Raw genomic sequence first — 15,452 nt, 5'->3', positions numbered from 1 at the left:
AAGAGGGTGTTTTGGAATTATGGGGCCACAAAGGCATTTTAGATTGTGGTATCTATGGGCCTTTTTTCTGTGTAAGTCACAGCCAAGATTCACAGCTATACTGTGCTATATTGCCAACTTGCCTCGTTCTGGATAAGACTTTGAAGGAGGAATCGTTTGCTTAATTACTTTCTTTTGCCATATATAGGGGCCACATGGAAGGAGACCGATCGAGATGAACAGACCCTCCTGCCTGTATAATCACGTGTTGATGCAAGGTTTCAGCAAAGAATTTTGATGCCCCAATATATATGGCGTTGGTTGAAATCAGGAGACCTTAATATATCTATATTTCTTGTATATTCATCCATAATATATAATTTAAGTATGACTAAATGCATTTTTTGCAAGATTAGAAAAAAAATTAAAAATTGATTCCAATCATAATAGTATCCAGTTCAGTTCAGATTTTTATTACATTGTATTTGAATTTTTTTTCTTCCAAAATCGAGTCGAACCAAGTTCTGTTCTGTTCTAATTGTTTGAGCTTTATCAACAAAATAATAATAATAATAATGTCTCGAAGAAATCAATTTTGTGCTAAAACTTTATGAAAATCAATAAGAAATAATGCATTAATTACAAATTTTTGTAATAATATATCATCTTAATAAGTGTTCATATATATATTTTTTAACTTTTTTTTTTAAAAGTGTATGCTATTAAAACCACATATTAACTCAAAGATAACGAAGAAGCTCTAAAACTTTAAAATATTTATGATTCCAACTTCATCTATATATGCGGGATTGATCTAATTTTATATTAAGATTTTCATTTATATGTGGCATATGCTACAGAGAAATGCTGTTGGATCCTACCATACGAATTTGTCCGAATTCTCACATGATAATTTCGTTAGGCAAAAATTACTTCCCTTGTCATTTGTATCTATCCCAATTTGGGTCCCCATATTTTCAGATTTTATAGCACAAAAACATATATGCTTTCTCTCTCTGTTTTAAGCCTAATCTTCATTTTTCTGAAATGTCCACATTGGTTCCTCAGAAATCATGCAAGTTAATTACTCACTCCACCTCTAGGCTCTAGCGATAGCATATGATGAATATATATGTTTCCAAGTTATCATGATCTAAATTTTTCTTAAAACAAACACACACACCCCATTAAGCTTATATTACAATGTCATTGTCAAAGGAATGTCACTTTCTTGCTAGAATAGTATGTAGAGAAATTGAACTTTAGCTTAAAGCAGAGGGGGAGTTTTTTTTTGTCCATAATAATAAGAGGAAACTCCCCTTCATTTGATCTTATTCATCGAAACCAAATTAAGGTGATCACATTACTTGCATATATCCTTTTTATGCTCACAAGCCAGCTCAACCAGAACCGCTAATGAAATTTTTTCTCGTGATAATGTTATGCAATTCGGACCGAAACTTCATTGCTGACTGACTCCTTTTCCCCAATTTCTGGTCACAGTATTGGATTCTGCAAATACTCTTTAATTTTTTGAGAAAGAGAGAGAGAGAGAGCTGTAGGCAATTGCATGAGAAAAGAGTACAGCGAGGCAACCATGTGAAATGGTGGTTGGTGGTGAAAGAGAAGAAAATGGTGGTGGGGGAAGGGGCATGGTCTCATCCAAAGCAAAAAATGTTTGTGTTTGAGAGAGCGTCCGTGAATGCATGGTTATAGATATCTTTGAGAGGCTGGCCATTTTTGTATTCTTCTCCATCCGTGATTCTGCTTTCCTCACTCTGATGTGATCGGTCGGCCCTTTCTCTGTCCCTGTCTCTCTGTCTCTCCTGCCTCTCTCTCTCTCTCTCGCTCATGAGTAGTACTTATCTCCTTTGAACACATGTTTAGGGTTTTGTGGTGACAACTTCATATTTATGCTGTTGCTACCACTCTAGCTAGGATTAGAATGTGTTAATCGTTCGGAATGCCTAGATGAAGGTCTGGGGTTTGTCATAGAGGACATACATAATGAATGACAGTATCAAACTATATATACCAACATTGCTAATTACTAAACAAATGAATTTAACTTAGCAATTAGCAGGAATTTGTTCGAAATGCTGATCATTTACATAATAATTTGGTGATACATCACGTGTTCATGCCTTCCCCTGTAAGAAACTTTAAGATGTTGGTTCAAGTTATAAGGTTCATGAGATGATTTAATGGGATAAGAAATGTTATTTTCCTATTGTACGTAACTCACTCAATACTGCTTTTCCTTTCCTTTCCAATGGGCAATAATTGATGTGGTACTTCAATGATTTCACATCCATTTACGTACATATGATTGCCTGATCTTATCATGGCATTTAATATATTAGCTGATCCAGGAACATGACTCAATATCTCATGCTCAACAGTATTTGTTTTTATGTAAACAAAATCTTTTAGTTCACTCTTATTGGTGTCGATCTAGAGGGAAAAGCATTTAACAGATATATATAAAATGTGCAAACAAGTTGAAAAAAAAATCCTACCAGTAATTACTCTAAAATTCATATTTTTAACTGTATTCAAAGTTAATGCCTTCTGTCCCTGTGCGAATCCAGCCACGAGTAACTGATACAAGTTGATGTCTGTGTTTCATTGTTCTGAAGCAGAGAATGTGATGAGCTTTTAACCTCAATCTGGTTGCATAAATGAAACTTAGCATCTCGAGAAAGAGATGAAATTAATTACTAAAAGGAACAAAATCTATGAGAAACACCCCAATATCCATACAGCACGTAATTTCCATTATTCCACTGTAACCCTGGAAAATCTTCAAAATGCAATAAGACATGCAGGATATTAACTGGATTTTGTCGTGTGTAATGTCTGTACGTTATTAGAATTTGGTGGAAAGTAAAAATCCAATGGCTGAGATTTGCACTGTGAAACGAACGGCCCTGAATGAAAACTTTTTTATTCTTGGATTTATCCTGGTTTTGATCTGGTGGCTCTGGCTTGTGATGAGGATCTGCACAGATTGCATTTGCACAGCTCGACAGAGTATTCTTTCATTTATCTTTTTTTGGTACGTTTTCGTTTCTTTTGTTTATTTGAGTTATATATAGTCATAAGAACAAAAACTTAAAAATTATTTTGGCACAGAATCGGCAAATGCACATGGATGGCACGTGGATGTGTAAGAATTATAAGCTCAATTTTTTTTTAATTTAAAAGAGAGATCTGATATACAAGAGATATTATTCTTTTTTATGCAATTTTTTTAATAAATTCAGTCCATTTTTTTTTAATTTTTATGATTTTAAATTATATAATAAAAAATATTATTTTTATATATTCCATAAATCTTACCGTTCATTCTAACATTCATACTCCAAAATTTTAAGTTAAGAGTTCGTTTGAAACACATATATTCCTTGAATGATAAATTGGTTTAAAATGATAAACATTAAAATGTTGTGATAATTTATGGACCATTGATTTTAGGGTTGAACACGTGGCGAAATCTAAGAATGCAGTAGCCTCTCCAGAATCCCCTAATACCACAAGCTTTGTTACGTTAACATTTTGGACAATCCTAGGCATATTAATATCCAAAAACTTAGCGAATTTTAACTAAAATTATTATTACTTTACTACAACTACATTTTCTATTACATCAATAGAACATTCTTAAAAAATGCCTTTAGGCCAAGATATCAGTTATAGGAGCTGAACATCCGGGCCCAAAATTTAATGAAAACTGGAAAAAGTTAGTAAGGGAAGGCCCAATAGTTGAAGGATGGGCCAACGTGGCAAAGGCTACTGAGCATTTTAATTTCTAGATTCGTCTCTAATTTTATAAAGCGATTTATAGTTTTTTTATGAAAAATTAACATTTTTTTAAAAATGATTTTCTTCTTATTCTTTTTATTTTAAATAATGTGTAAAAGTAAATTTAATTATTTGATTTTGCAAAAAAAAAAAGTATTATTTTGTCCCGTTCCAATTGTACATACAAACTTTTTATTTTTGCCTTTTGCACTCATTTCAACGAAGCTAAACCTCAATCCTAGTTAGATGGTGGATGGTTGATGGGTTAGCTACATCAATACGGTTTCTTTAATTTTACTTTCTCAGAGGGACTTCGCGTAAGTCAAATCATATTTCAAGAGATTTAAGTAAGTCAATTTTGGATCTACCCTCTATCAACTTCGATCCCCTTGGGTTGAATTACTCTTGCATCTTAGGGCTGGTTACATATGTAATGCACATTAGTAAACACATCCGGTGAAAGTTTATTTATTTATTTTAAAACAAGTTCAACAATTGTTCTTTAATACAAGTATATTCTAACTACTTGATAGAAAATTTTATACCTTAAAATTTTTTGTATCGAAATTAAGAGGCAATGCAATAGGATGCCGAAACCTTCGCACGAAGCTTAGGTTGTAGCAAATCTAAAATTGTCCAAGTGCCTAGCTTTAATGGTGGTCTACATAGACTTCACCTAAAATAACACAAATGGTGGTTAGGAATTTGGTTTTTACTGTTAACCTAGTGCTAGATAGACGAGGACTAACTAGGTTTCTCATCTCTCAGTAAAAGTCAGAAAACCCAAAGAGGAGGATGAAAAAGAGAAGCCACCCATTCCTACGGATACACCACCAAAATTGTTCCCAAGGATTTCACATTAAAAGTTGCCAATAACCAAGGATAGGAGTTTGCTTGTAGGAACAGAGTTAGTCAATTTTTTTTAAAGGTTAAAGATAAAAAAAATAAAAATTAAAAATTTTAAAAAAATGATTAAGAGAAAAAATATATATTATGTATATAAGATTTTAAAAATTTTGGAAGGTTGTCCACAAGGCTTTACCCCTTACTACTTGGCTGCTATAATCTCATCTCTCAATTCTCAATAGGATATCTCCCTTGAGGTAATGTATCATTTATTTATCGTTATATAATTTATATTATACCCAACGCAAACCCCATAACACATAATTAGATAAGATTACTTAAGGTTACATCAAAGTATAACAATTATCACATAAGATAACTAGATGATATCAAATTTAAGAATTACTTATATGATTAGAATATGAGAATGCTTTCATAGATATTTAAATGATATACTAAATGAAATTCTCATGGTAAGTTATTTTCATTGAACTTGTTTTTGTAACAAACATTTGTATCATAACATTTCAATTTATAAAATTGATTGTTTATTTCATAAATAAGATATATAACATAAATTAATCTTGATTTATATCAATGGTCAAGCTTGATAAAATACTAGCTAGAAAATGTTTAAGATGATTTGATGTAGTGGGGATTTTATAACTATATCACATTATAGTTTTTATGCAACATATATTTACTCTAATGACGTTAAATTATAAGTGATAAACATACGAAAATATGTAAACCCATAAATAAAAAAAATCCTCTCATTATTACAATGTACCGAATCAAGATCAATGTATTTTACAATGTTATTTTACAAAATATATTGATTGGCATGCATGACAAACATGGATTCTATCAAAAGCATGAAAACTTGGGTCCTCTTTTTATTTATTTATAGATTTTGTGTTAATAAGTGTTTTAAAAGCATACTTTAAGATTAATTAAAATATGATTTATGATAATATTTTTATATTTAATTTAAATGTAGTATGCAATTATTAATTTCTTGAGTTTCAATGCATGGAAGAAAATAATATTTAATATAATAATCTTAAAAAGTATTTTTAAATACTCGTTATTAAAATTATTGATTATCATATCCAATTTCTTGATGATGTCAAATTGACAAGCACAAAAAGAAAAAGGAGGTGACGAAAAGCAGCTGTCACGCATACAAAATATAACCACCGTGGCTCCTGTTGCCTGTTTCTTTGATTGTTTTTGCTGTTAGTTCTTGGGCCCACTTATCTATAATAGGACAGTGAGATTTTCTTCCTCAAAATTCACCTTCTTGAATTTTTTTTTCCTATTTCCATATGATTCTCGATCTTTATATGACAGTAATATTATCTTACCGAAATAAAAATCAATTAAAAAGAAATAGAAAAATGTTATCCAATAATTGTTGGTTCATAAAAGTAACTGTTTGTAAAAGAAAATGGAGTGATTAATTGGAGTCCATTAATGATTAGAAGCAGTGTTACAGTTGGTGTTGGACCAAGGCCAGACTGTACGCTTTTCTTTTCGTCATTGACTTTTACTCCCCCGCATTCACGTCTGATGTCCCCACCACCAAACTCATTTGATTGGTCCACGTGTCTTTTTCCCGCCAAACTCGGACGAAAACTATTAACAAATTCAAAATTCGGAGTCCTCCTTTGTCCACTCTGTCTTTGAAATCCCACCTCCACCTGGACTGCTTCTCTTCCACTTTCATCTCCTCCTCGGTTCCATTTTTGTTATGTTTTTCCCTTAAATTTCCCCAATCTCTGCCAAAATAAACCGGCCACCCAGCTCCAATCCCAGATCCCCCATCTTCAATTGTAATAGAAGGAAAAAGAACGATCGGCGTTCGGCGTAAACAGGGGAAACAGAGTGTTGCAGAGAAATGGGGATATTTTATGGGATGGTGGCGAGGGGGCAGGTGGTGCTGGCGGAGTTTAGTGCGACGCAGACGAATGCGAGCACGATCGCTAGGCAGATATTGGAGAAGATGAAAGAAGGAAAGAACGATAGCAATTCTTCGTTTTCGCATGATCGGTATATTTTTCATGTCAAGAGAACCGATGGCCTCACCGTTCTTTGCATGGCCGATGATGCCTCCGGAAGTAAGTGCTTTCTAAATATACATAGAAATTTCATTGCTTAATCTCTTATTGGCATTCAAATAACTATTCATCTTCAATTCCTAATAGGTTTAAAGGAGATAATCTATAATGTTAGTAAATATTGTCTCAATTAAATGTATGACAAATTTAAAAAGGTGAATGTAACAAATTAATCTCGTTGATGATTATGTAGGGAGAATCCCTTTTGCTTTCCTTGAAGATATCCATCAAAAATTTGTTAAGACCTATGGTCGTGCCATTCATTCAGCCTCAGCTTATGCAATGAATGATGAATTCTCCAGGGTCCTCAGTCAACAGATGGACCATTTCTCAAATGATCCGAATGCCGACAGATTAAACCGTTTGAAAGGGGAAATGAGCCAGGTACAATTTCCAATTGTAAAATGTGTCCATTCATGATTGTTTCTTTCAAATTTTGTTGATCCTTGACGTTTCAAGGTGTCAAGATTCCTTAATCTTCATAATTATGTACATATAGGTACGGAGCGTAATGATTGACAACATCGAGAAAGTTTTGGAGAGAGGTGACCGCTTGGCGTTGCTCGTTGAAAAGACAAGTGCAATGCAGGGGAATACACTTCGTTTCAAAAGGCAAGCTCGTCGTTACAAAAATGCTTTGTGGTGGAGAGATTGTAAGTTCACGTAAGTAAGCCGAATACATTCCAGTCTTAACAGTACGTATAGGGGCGGATTAATTCCGTTTCGGTTCCACTAAATTCAAGTAGGAATTGCTGTTGTCTTGCAGGGCGACATTGATACTACTGCTTCTGTTGGTCATCCTTTATGTTCTGCTTACAATTTTTTGTCATGGGCTCTTTTTGTCGTCGTGCTTGAAGTAACACGGCAGCGGCTTCCCCGGTTTGTCACATTTTGTGGTATATTGGTAATCCTGTTCATGGAAAATTTGGCCATAACATTTTCACATGTTTAGCAGAGCTGTTAGCCATGTTTCTGTAAATGCCTGTAATGATTTTGGTTGTACAAGTTTAGAAATGTTGGCATAAGATAATACATACTCAAGCCCTACTGCCAAATTTTGCCAATTTTGAAGTCTAAACCTTGGGTTGACGAAACCATCATGCATACTCCGAGCTTCAACCAACATAGAAAGGGGGGGAAAAGAGTGTGATTTACGCTTACCAGGTCTCTATAACGAGTGCTTAGTATTTTAAGGTTTGAATGTCACCGGTAGGCAAAAGCACAGCATCCTCCCCAGATCACTAAAATCTTGAGTTAGCCTCCTTTAAGAATTGACTATTCTAAACATTTCTGCTAAGCCATTGCCAATCTTGAGCTGAACTCCTTTTTTCCCCCCTGCTAGCACACTCCCTCGAAGCATGATGGGGGAATAATAGGATCAAAAACTAGGGTTAATTGACAACAGATGGAATCAGAAATGAAGTTTGTGATCACAATAGTTTCCCCGATCTCCATGCTGCAAGCATTGCCAGTCGGTTGTCACATGAGTTAATTTTCAATTGGGCGGGTGCTTGAACGAGAAAGTTTCATAAAATATTTATTTATTTTTTCTTTAGCAAGATAATCTGCCCCTCTTGGATCCAAATGATAGCGGACTGTAATTGCTTGATAATCGCAGTCACTCTCTTTTGGGTTCCTATTTAAAACACCTTTTTTGTCCTTCTGATTAAACAAGTTTTATGCAAATTAAAAAAAAAAAAAGTTTTGATATGGAAAGGATATATGATTTGTTATTTTCTGTCCTAGCTATTAATCAATAAGTTGACAAAAGAAAAATTATTTTGTCACCCCTCATATGAAAGCACCAAAGGACTTAAGAATTTTCCTTAGTACATAGAATTGCAATATTCTAAAACACAAGATTGGCACACATTAAGCTCCGTCACAGTCTGGAGATGAGGTTTATCAATCTGAGTACTAATTTTAGAATACAATTTATCAATCTGATTTTCAGTCGAATTGTGTGTGCAAGAAGAAGCAGCAGCATCATGCTAGTCAAACCGGACATGGCATATCGTATGTAGATTAGCGCAGAGTCCGCGTGATCGGGTGTGACAGCTAAGACAGACACCGTATATGTGAATGCCATTGCAGTGATGGCAACCCACATAACGACCATTAAAATCCACATGAAGAACCTATGCCTCAATGGTAATCCACTTATAAGTAACAGGATGATGCTAAGAGATGCCATGAAACCGGTTGTGTTAGCAATGAGGAAATAGGTATATTTAATTGGAAAATTATCTGCCATTATGGAAAACCCTGCCAAGTGATTTGATTTGTTTGACGCCATTGATGAAGAATCACTTGGGGAGGTGTCTTGCCAAACGCCACTAGGAGGATTGACGCCCACTTGGAAAGCCATGGTAGCTAACAGGGAAGCCACCAGCATTAAGGTATTGCGTTTTCTTTCCAGCCAATCAGCATAGCTGTTAATATTAAACCTCTCGCGAACTTTACTTTTCTTAGGGTTCGATGCAGTTGTTTGATTAGATAGAGATGATGAGGATAAGATCTTGATCCTTATGGCTTTAAGTTGACGATCTGACAAAGGCTTATCTTTTGCACGCACAGCTCCAATACGTCGAAGGGACTCAACAATCTCCTTCTCTTTCAGGTTCCTTTCATTTTGAGATAAAAGATCAAGAGGAGTGAAGCCATCTGCATTCTCACAGTTCACTTCTATTGTAGTGCTAGAAATCAAAAAGTGTATGGTCTGCACGTATACATATTTGATCCTTCGATTCAGTATATAAATATGAGGAAGAAATTGCTATGTGTGTACATCAATTCCACAAGATATAGCTTTGGAAATTTAAAGAAAAAAACAGGCCCAAAGCCAATGACCAGAGAGACTCCACTTACCAAACTAAGCTAGCATAAACAGAAAAAAAGATCCACCTGGATTTGAGTTAACTGGGTGTTCACGGCTTGGGATTTAGGGTTTAGGTCATTGACTTGTTTCCTTATTATGGAGTGTGAATTAAGATTTAAGATTAGGCCATTAACTACGAAAATCAAGTATAGTGAATAATATAAATTTTACAAACTCTAGTCTAGCTAGAATCAATAGATTGCTTTGTTTGAAAGAGGGAATTAATTAGAAAGGGAGTTGTTATAGAACATACCTCTGTTTGCTTGTCAGCTATTGCTAGATGCAAGATGGTGTTGCCATCATAATTCTTACAATTCACAAACTCATGATCGGCAATTTCCACCAATAACTTCATTGCTTCCAACTGATTGTACCTCACGCACGCATGTAAAATGGTCTCCCCTTCGTCCATCAGCGACCGAGCTGCCCAGGGTCTGGCACGAATCAACTCTCCCAACACATTGATATGACCCTTGATGGCTGCAATATGCAGAGGGTTCCTCCCATCAAAGTCACAAACAAGGCACATATCAGGGTTGACCTGAAGTAATCTTGTTGCAATATCCAGGTACCCTTTTGCTGCTGCTAAGTGAAGCGGTGATGACTTTCGGGAGTCAACTTCTTTGGCAAGCTCAGGCTTACGACTAAGAATTTCGTCAACGAATTCTAGGTGTCCAAGCATGGAAGCTACGTGCAAAGGTGTTTCAGGGTAACGACCAGTGATAAATCGGTCAAGAAGCAGTGCATCCTCTTGAAGCAAACTAAGCAAGGAATTCACACTGCCTTCCACAGCCGCTTCATGGAGCTTCCTCTCCATTTTCTTTGCATCAGTGTTCTCATAAATAGTCAAGGCAAAGATAGAAGGCCTATTATTATACTAGATATAATTGTAAATGGAAATATCTAGGAAACAACTATCTTCCATGTTGACCTCAAGGAGTGAAAGGACCATATCTCTTGTATCTCCCATTAAAAAAATTGTAAAAAATAAATTAAGGCTGAGAAACTATAATGGTCATGAGAATGAATTTATTTAAATTATTTATTTATTTAACAAAATTATTAATTAAATAAAATTTAATATACATAATCTAATATATTTAAACAAATTTTACGTGTATGTAGAGTTGAGCAAGTAATCAGTTTGACCGGATCAATATTTCATAATTAAAAATCTCATTAATTAAAAATTTTAAAAAAATCAATCGTAATGACCAAATTAAAAAATAAAATCGAAATAATATATGGGTGATGCACCAAACTTTTTCATTACATGCTTTATAAGTTTGACTCATATAATTAATCAAATGAAAACAAACCTGATAAGAATGTAACCTCATCTTTTTTTAAAATTTTTTTTCTTTTTGAAATCAAAGTACTTAATTACTAATTTTTTTTTGTCAGTACCAGATCTTTAATTTTATTATAATTCAAACACTAAACACGTAATTAACTCTTTTGAGACAATGACATTGTCTCTATCAAATTGGTTTCTTTCCTTTTTCCTTTTTTTCTTTCAAGAGAAATTTGCCCCGGCTGAGTGAACCTGGAGCCATACACTGGTTGCTTCGAAAGTCACCGTCAAGTGTTGGGAAGCCATGGAAAAAATTATTAGTTGACGAAGACCTCTCTCCGATTGGTTCTTACATTGAGGTAGGAAAACGAAGATGACAACCTTTCAATTTTGTCGCGTTGAATACGCAAGGTGAAAATGAAATGACCCAGTCTACCCTGGCCCAGCTAAACATGCTTTGCATGTCGACGAAGACTTTTATCTTTGTCTAGGGGAATGTCCCGATCTACTTTTGTTCACTATAACTGCTTTTTGTGATCCTCTTCTTTAATGAATGAAGTTACTTTCCCTCGCAAAAGGAAAAACAAAAGAACTTGGTGTCTTAATTTCTTTTGGATTCGCATCTATTTCGAACACCCTCTTCTGTTATTTTGATTAAACAACTTAATTTTGATTTGGGATGGCTATACTACTAAGATTTTTTTTTTTTTTGCTCTCCAACCTATAAATGAGAAAGGTAAAACTGAAAGCCAATGCATTACTGGTTGTGAAACTTAATGTCCTATCCAAATTTTAAGATTCACAACTTTGAAATAATATAAGAAATTCTCTTTATAGGAATCTCCAATCTACTCTCAATAACAACACTCAATTGCAGGGAATGATTGTGAACGCACAACCCACAACCGACCGGAATCATCAGTTTCGACGCTAGATGGGTTGGTTATTCAGTGTCGGTTATAGCACCGGTTACAGTAGCTAATTTTCTTGACTAATCGGTTTGGTAGCTGAGCGAGAGTTCTCCCCGCAACTTACTGCAAAATCGAGGCTATTTTTTTTGTTTTAATATAGGAGGAGAAATTACCCGTATAACCTTCATTAATTTCCGCTTTTTCTTTTATCCCTTCCCCGATCAGTATATTCTTCAATCCACAAAATTTTCAGATCACTTCTATATCTTAAAAGCCCTTGGGTAAGGCCACCAAAGTAAGGGTTTTAAGTTTCAAATTTAGATAGATTTTATATTTTTATAATATAATATAATTAATTACATTAAAAAATATAAAAATCAAGATAATTAATAAAATATTTATAAATTTTTTCATACTTAATAAATATTTATTTTCTTTCACTTTCATATTGCTATTAATTCTCAATTAGTTATTTTATTTTCTATTAAAAATATGTAAAAGTTAAAGATAATTAATAAAATGATATATTTTCTCATTTTCTTAAATATGTACCTAATAAATCTTCAATTTTTTATCACTTCTCAATTTCTACAATCTTATTAATTCTCAATTATTTTTCTTATTTTCAATCAACTAATAATAATATCTATTTAATAATCTTCTACAGTTATTTTTTTCTTACCTATTTTCCCTATTTCAATTAACTAACGTAATATGTATTTAATATTTCTAATAACTATTTTTTTATATATAAAATTAATTATTATTTTTAATTTATAATATTCACTTTTGAATTCTTTTTTCCTCATTTGCTTGTTCTCCCTTTAACTTCAATTTTTCTTCAAAAAATACATAGAAAGTTTGTAATGATATAATTTTCATAAAGTCGTGACCCTTATTTGCAGTTTGTAATAAACATTCAATAATTAAATATTATTATTTTAATCTTTACATACGTTTTTACTTTTATTTAGAATTTATATTATATTGTTATATTGTCTATATTTTATGTTATAGTTTATTCATTTGAATTAGAAATTTTGATTATTGATTTTATATCAATCATTTAAAAAATATAAGATACTTATAATAACTAAATATTTTTTGTACTTCATAATAAATATTTGAATATGTCAAATTGAAAATATGAATCTAGTTATTCAAAGCTTCAAAAAGTAAAATTGAAAGTTTAATACAATCTCAAAAAGAGCACTTGATAAATTTTTTACAAGTAATAAAAATAATGAATTAAAAAATTAAAAAAATATTAGAAGAATAAAATTTTAATAATTTTTTTCTTAATTTCAATAAAAAAGACCTTGCTTGAATATTTTGTTTTAGGCCTTTGGGGTTATTAAACTGCCTTTGTGAGTGTTAATGCTATTGCTCTTTATGACTTTGTGAGTGAGTTGTGACTTTATGATGACTTTGTGAGTGAGCATTAATGCCAGTTGGTTGTGATGGATATTAATAGTTGTTGTGATGATGGACCATTAATGGTCAAATATGTAATGGGTAGGTATTAATGTTGTGATAATTGGTCCAATTAAGCCAAAACCCTTATATAAATTAAAGTATGGGTCAAGTGGTTTTTTTCAGCTTGGGCTTTTTTAAACCCGAGCAATTTAAACTCAAAACCGCTTGAAACTAACCGAACCTTGATTGGCTTTGGTTTGATCGATTTTCAATCTTCCTCAATTGGTTATTAAGGAAAATAGATTTGGTCAGTTTTGGTCTCCTTTAAAATCAAAACTGACTGATTCTCAGCCTCACTTAATTGTTAAATAAGTTTAGCTCTCCATTACTCTTTTTGGTGAAAAAGAAAATTTCCTTTTTCTTCACTATAACTTAATGTAATTGATGGATTAAAATAAGAAATTAAGACAAACAAAACAAATTGATGCTGATGAATGAAGTTGGTATGGCATGGACAAGTGCTCTAAACATTAGAGACCATTCAAAAGTCAAAAACTAAAAGCAATGAGAGACTACTATTCCATTGAAAGAAAATACGTGCAAGAAGAAATTTAGCATCAGTTTCCACATTGGTCTCGTCTATCAAAATCAATCATAATAGATAGAGTTGGTTCAACCCTTTGTTGGACAAGAATTTCTTTTTCAAAGTTTATTGAACACATGTATCTTTTACTATAAGACAAATTGAAAAATCAATCTTTAACCTACCAAGAATTTGTTGCATATATAGTGATATCTCATAAGGTTTCTATCTCACATCGCCTAGGTACAAAAAATGTTAGTACTTTATATAATCAAACTCATTATGGGCTTGTTGCAAACAAGAAACGAAAGTGGGTTCACGTGCACATAAGATCGGGCTAAACTTTGAGAAAATGAGAATTTCTCTCGACATGCGAATACACATGGGTTAGGTTGAAGTGATATTTTTATACCTTGGCTATGTTTTCTTTATTTGCTTGACCAAGCCTTTTTATTAAAATTTGATTTAGTCTTTAACTTTGATTTGGTATGCCATGTTATAAAGATTTGGTCTTTGACTTTTCAATAATGTTAAAATATCCTATAGAATATTCTTTATAACGTTAAATTTTTTAATTTTCTCCCAACATTCCTCCCTATAAATACTAGCCTTCACGTTCATTCTCAAAACACCTTAGTTCTCATTACTTCCTCTCCTTTGCTTAGCCTTACTGGGTACTTTCTTTTTTATTTTCGACTATTCTTGTATCCTTGATAGTTTGTGCAAACTAATTATAAAAAGTCTTTACATCAAGTTTCATGTTCTGAAGGAGCGGAAATTATCCTTAAGAACAATGTATCACACCTTAGACTAGTTTGAGTTATCTTATACTTCGATCTTTAGCCAACAATCTTATGAATAATGAATCTTCATAACGATAATGTAATTGTCATTGCTTCCACCACCACTGCCATTGGTGTTACCTTAACAATTGCTACTGTCATTCTCATTGCCTTGTCCATTCTTGCGATGCCTTTAGTGTCATATGCAAAATCATTTCTTGACATATCCAAAATTAAAGTGTTTAATGGAAATAATTTCAAAAAGTAGTAAGAAAAGATCTTTTCCATCCTTGACGTTCATGGAATGGCTTTTGCATTAATCGATTCTAAGCCATACGATTTCAACAAGATGGAATAGTGGATGCGTGCAAATAAGGAATGCTGGCATACAATTATTAGCGCACTTTCTAAGGAGATATTTGATGTTTACAGTCCTTACAAAGAAGTAAAGCAAATATGGGATTCGATGGTTGCCAAATATATTGTTGAAGATGTTGGAAAACAAAAGTTCGTGATTGGAAACTTTTATTGTTGGGGATGACTAATGATAAGGACATCAAAAGTCAAATTAATGAATGTCAAAATCTGATGGATGACTTGAAAGTAGAAAATATCAACTTATAAGAAGAGTTCGTTACTGAGATACTGATTGAGAAGCTGCTAGAATCCTAGAATGACTACAAGCAAAGCACAAGCAAAAGTAATTGTCACTTGCAAACTTGATTATGCACATCATCATTGAAGACACAACTCGAAAAGTGATTAAGGCCTTCAAAGATAAGGATTTTGCAACCAAAGTTAATTTGGTGCAAGTAAGAATCCAACATCATCAATAGCGG

General features: G+C 33.1%; 2 protein-coding genes across 2 annotated transcripts; one reads left to right on the top strand and one right to left on the bottom strand.

The window, feature by feature from the left end:
* The first annotated feature begins 6,181 nt into the window (after nt 1-6,181).
* Nucleotides 6,182-7,813, top strand: LOC110411163 (vesicle-associated membrane protein 711-like). Its single transcript, XM_021421198.1, has 4 exons — nt 6,182-6,749; nt 6,943-7,133; nt 7,249-7,412; nt 7,516-7,813. The coding sequence occupies exons 1-4, from the start codon at nt 6,530-6,532 to the stop codon at nt 7,607-7,609; spliced, it is 669 nt and encodes a 222-aa protein (XP_021276873.1). The 5' UTR covers nt 6,182-6,529; the 3' UTR covers nt 7,610-7,813.
* Nucleotides 7,814-8,472: 659 nt separating this feature from the next.
* Nucleotides 8,473-10,473, bottom strand: LOC110411028 (uncharacterized). Its single transcript, XM_021421020.2, has 2 exons — nt 9,881-10,473; nt 8,473-9,468 (listed from the first exon to the last, which is right to left on the bottom strand). The coding sequence occupies exons 1-2, from the start codon at nt 10,442-10,444 to the stop codon at nt 8,632-8,634; spliced, it is 1,401 nt and encodes a 466-aa protein (XP_021276695.1). The 5' UTR covers nt 10,445-10,473; the 3' UTR covers nt 8,473-8,631.
* Between the last annotated feature and the right edge of the window lie 4,979 nt (nt 10,474-15,452).

Source organism: Theobroma umbraticum, unplaced genomic scaffold, assembly GCF_002168275.2.
Source record: "Theobroma umbraticum cultivar Fairchild unplaced genomic scaffold, ASM216827v3 scaffold_56.0, whole genome shotgun sequence".
Classification (NCBI taxonomy): domain Eukaryota; kingdom Viridiplantae; phylum Streptophyta; class Magnoliopsida; order Malvales; family Malvaceae; genus Theobroma; species Theobroma umbraticum.
The sequence above is the reverse complement of the archived record's forward strand: the minus strand, read 5'-3'. Positions and strand labels throughout refer to the sequence as shown.

Bases quoted from the DNA above. Each gene is read 5' to 3' on its own strand.
- LOC110411163 (XM_021421198.1), top strand. From the start codon at position 6,530: ATGGGGATATTTTATGGGATGGTGGCGAGGGGGCAGGTGGTGCTGGCG. The intron at 6,750-6,942 runs GTAAGTGCTTTC...ATGATTATGTAG, and splicing joins GGCCGATGATGCCTCCGGAA to GGAGAATCCCTTTTGCTTTC. The intron at 7,134-7,248 runs GTACAATTTCCA...ATGTACATATAG, and splicing joins TGAAAGGGGAAATGAGCCAG to GTACGGAGCGTAATGATTGA.
- LOC110411028 (XM_021421020.2), bottom strand. From the start codon at position 10,444: ATGGAGAGGAAGCTCCATGAAGCGGCTGTGGAAGGCAGTGTGAATTCC. The intron at 9,469-9,880 runs GTATGTTCTATA...GTATACGTGCAG, and splicing joins TAGCTGACAAGCAAACAGAG to ACCATACACTTTTTGATTTC.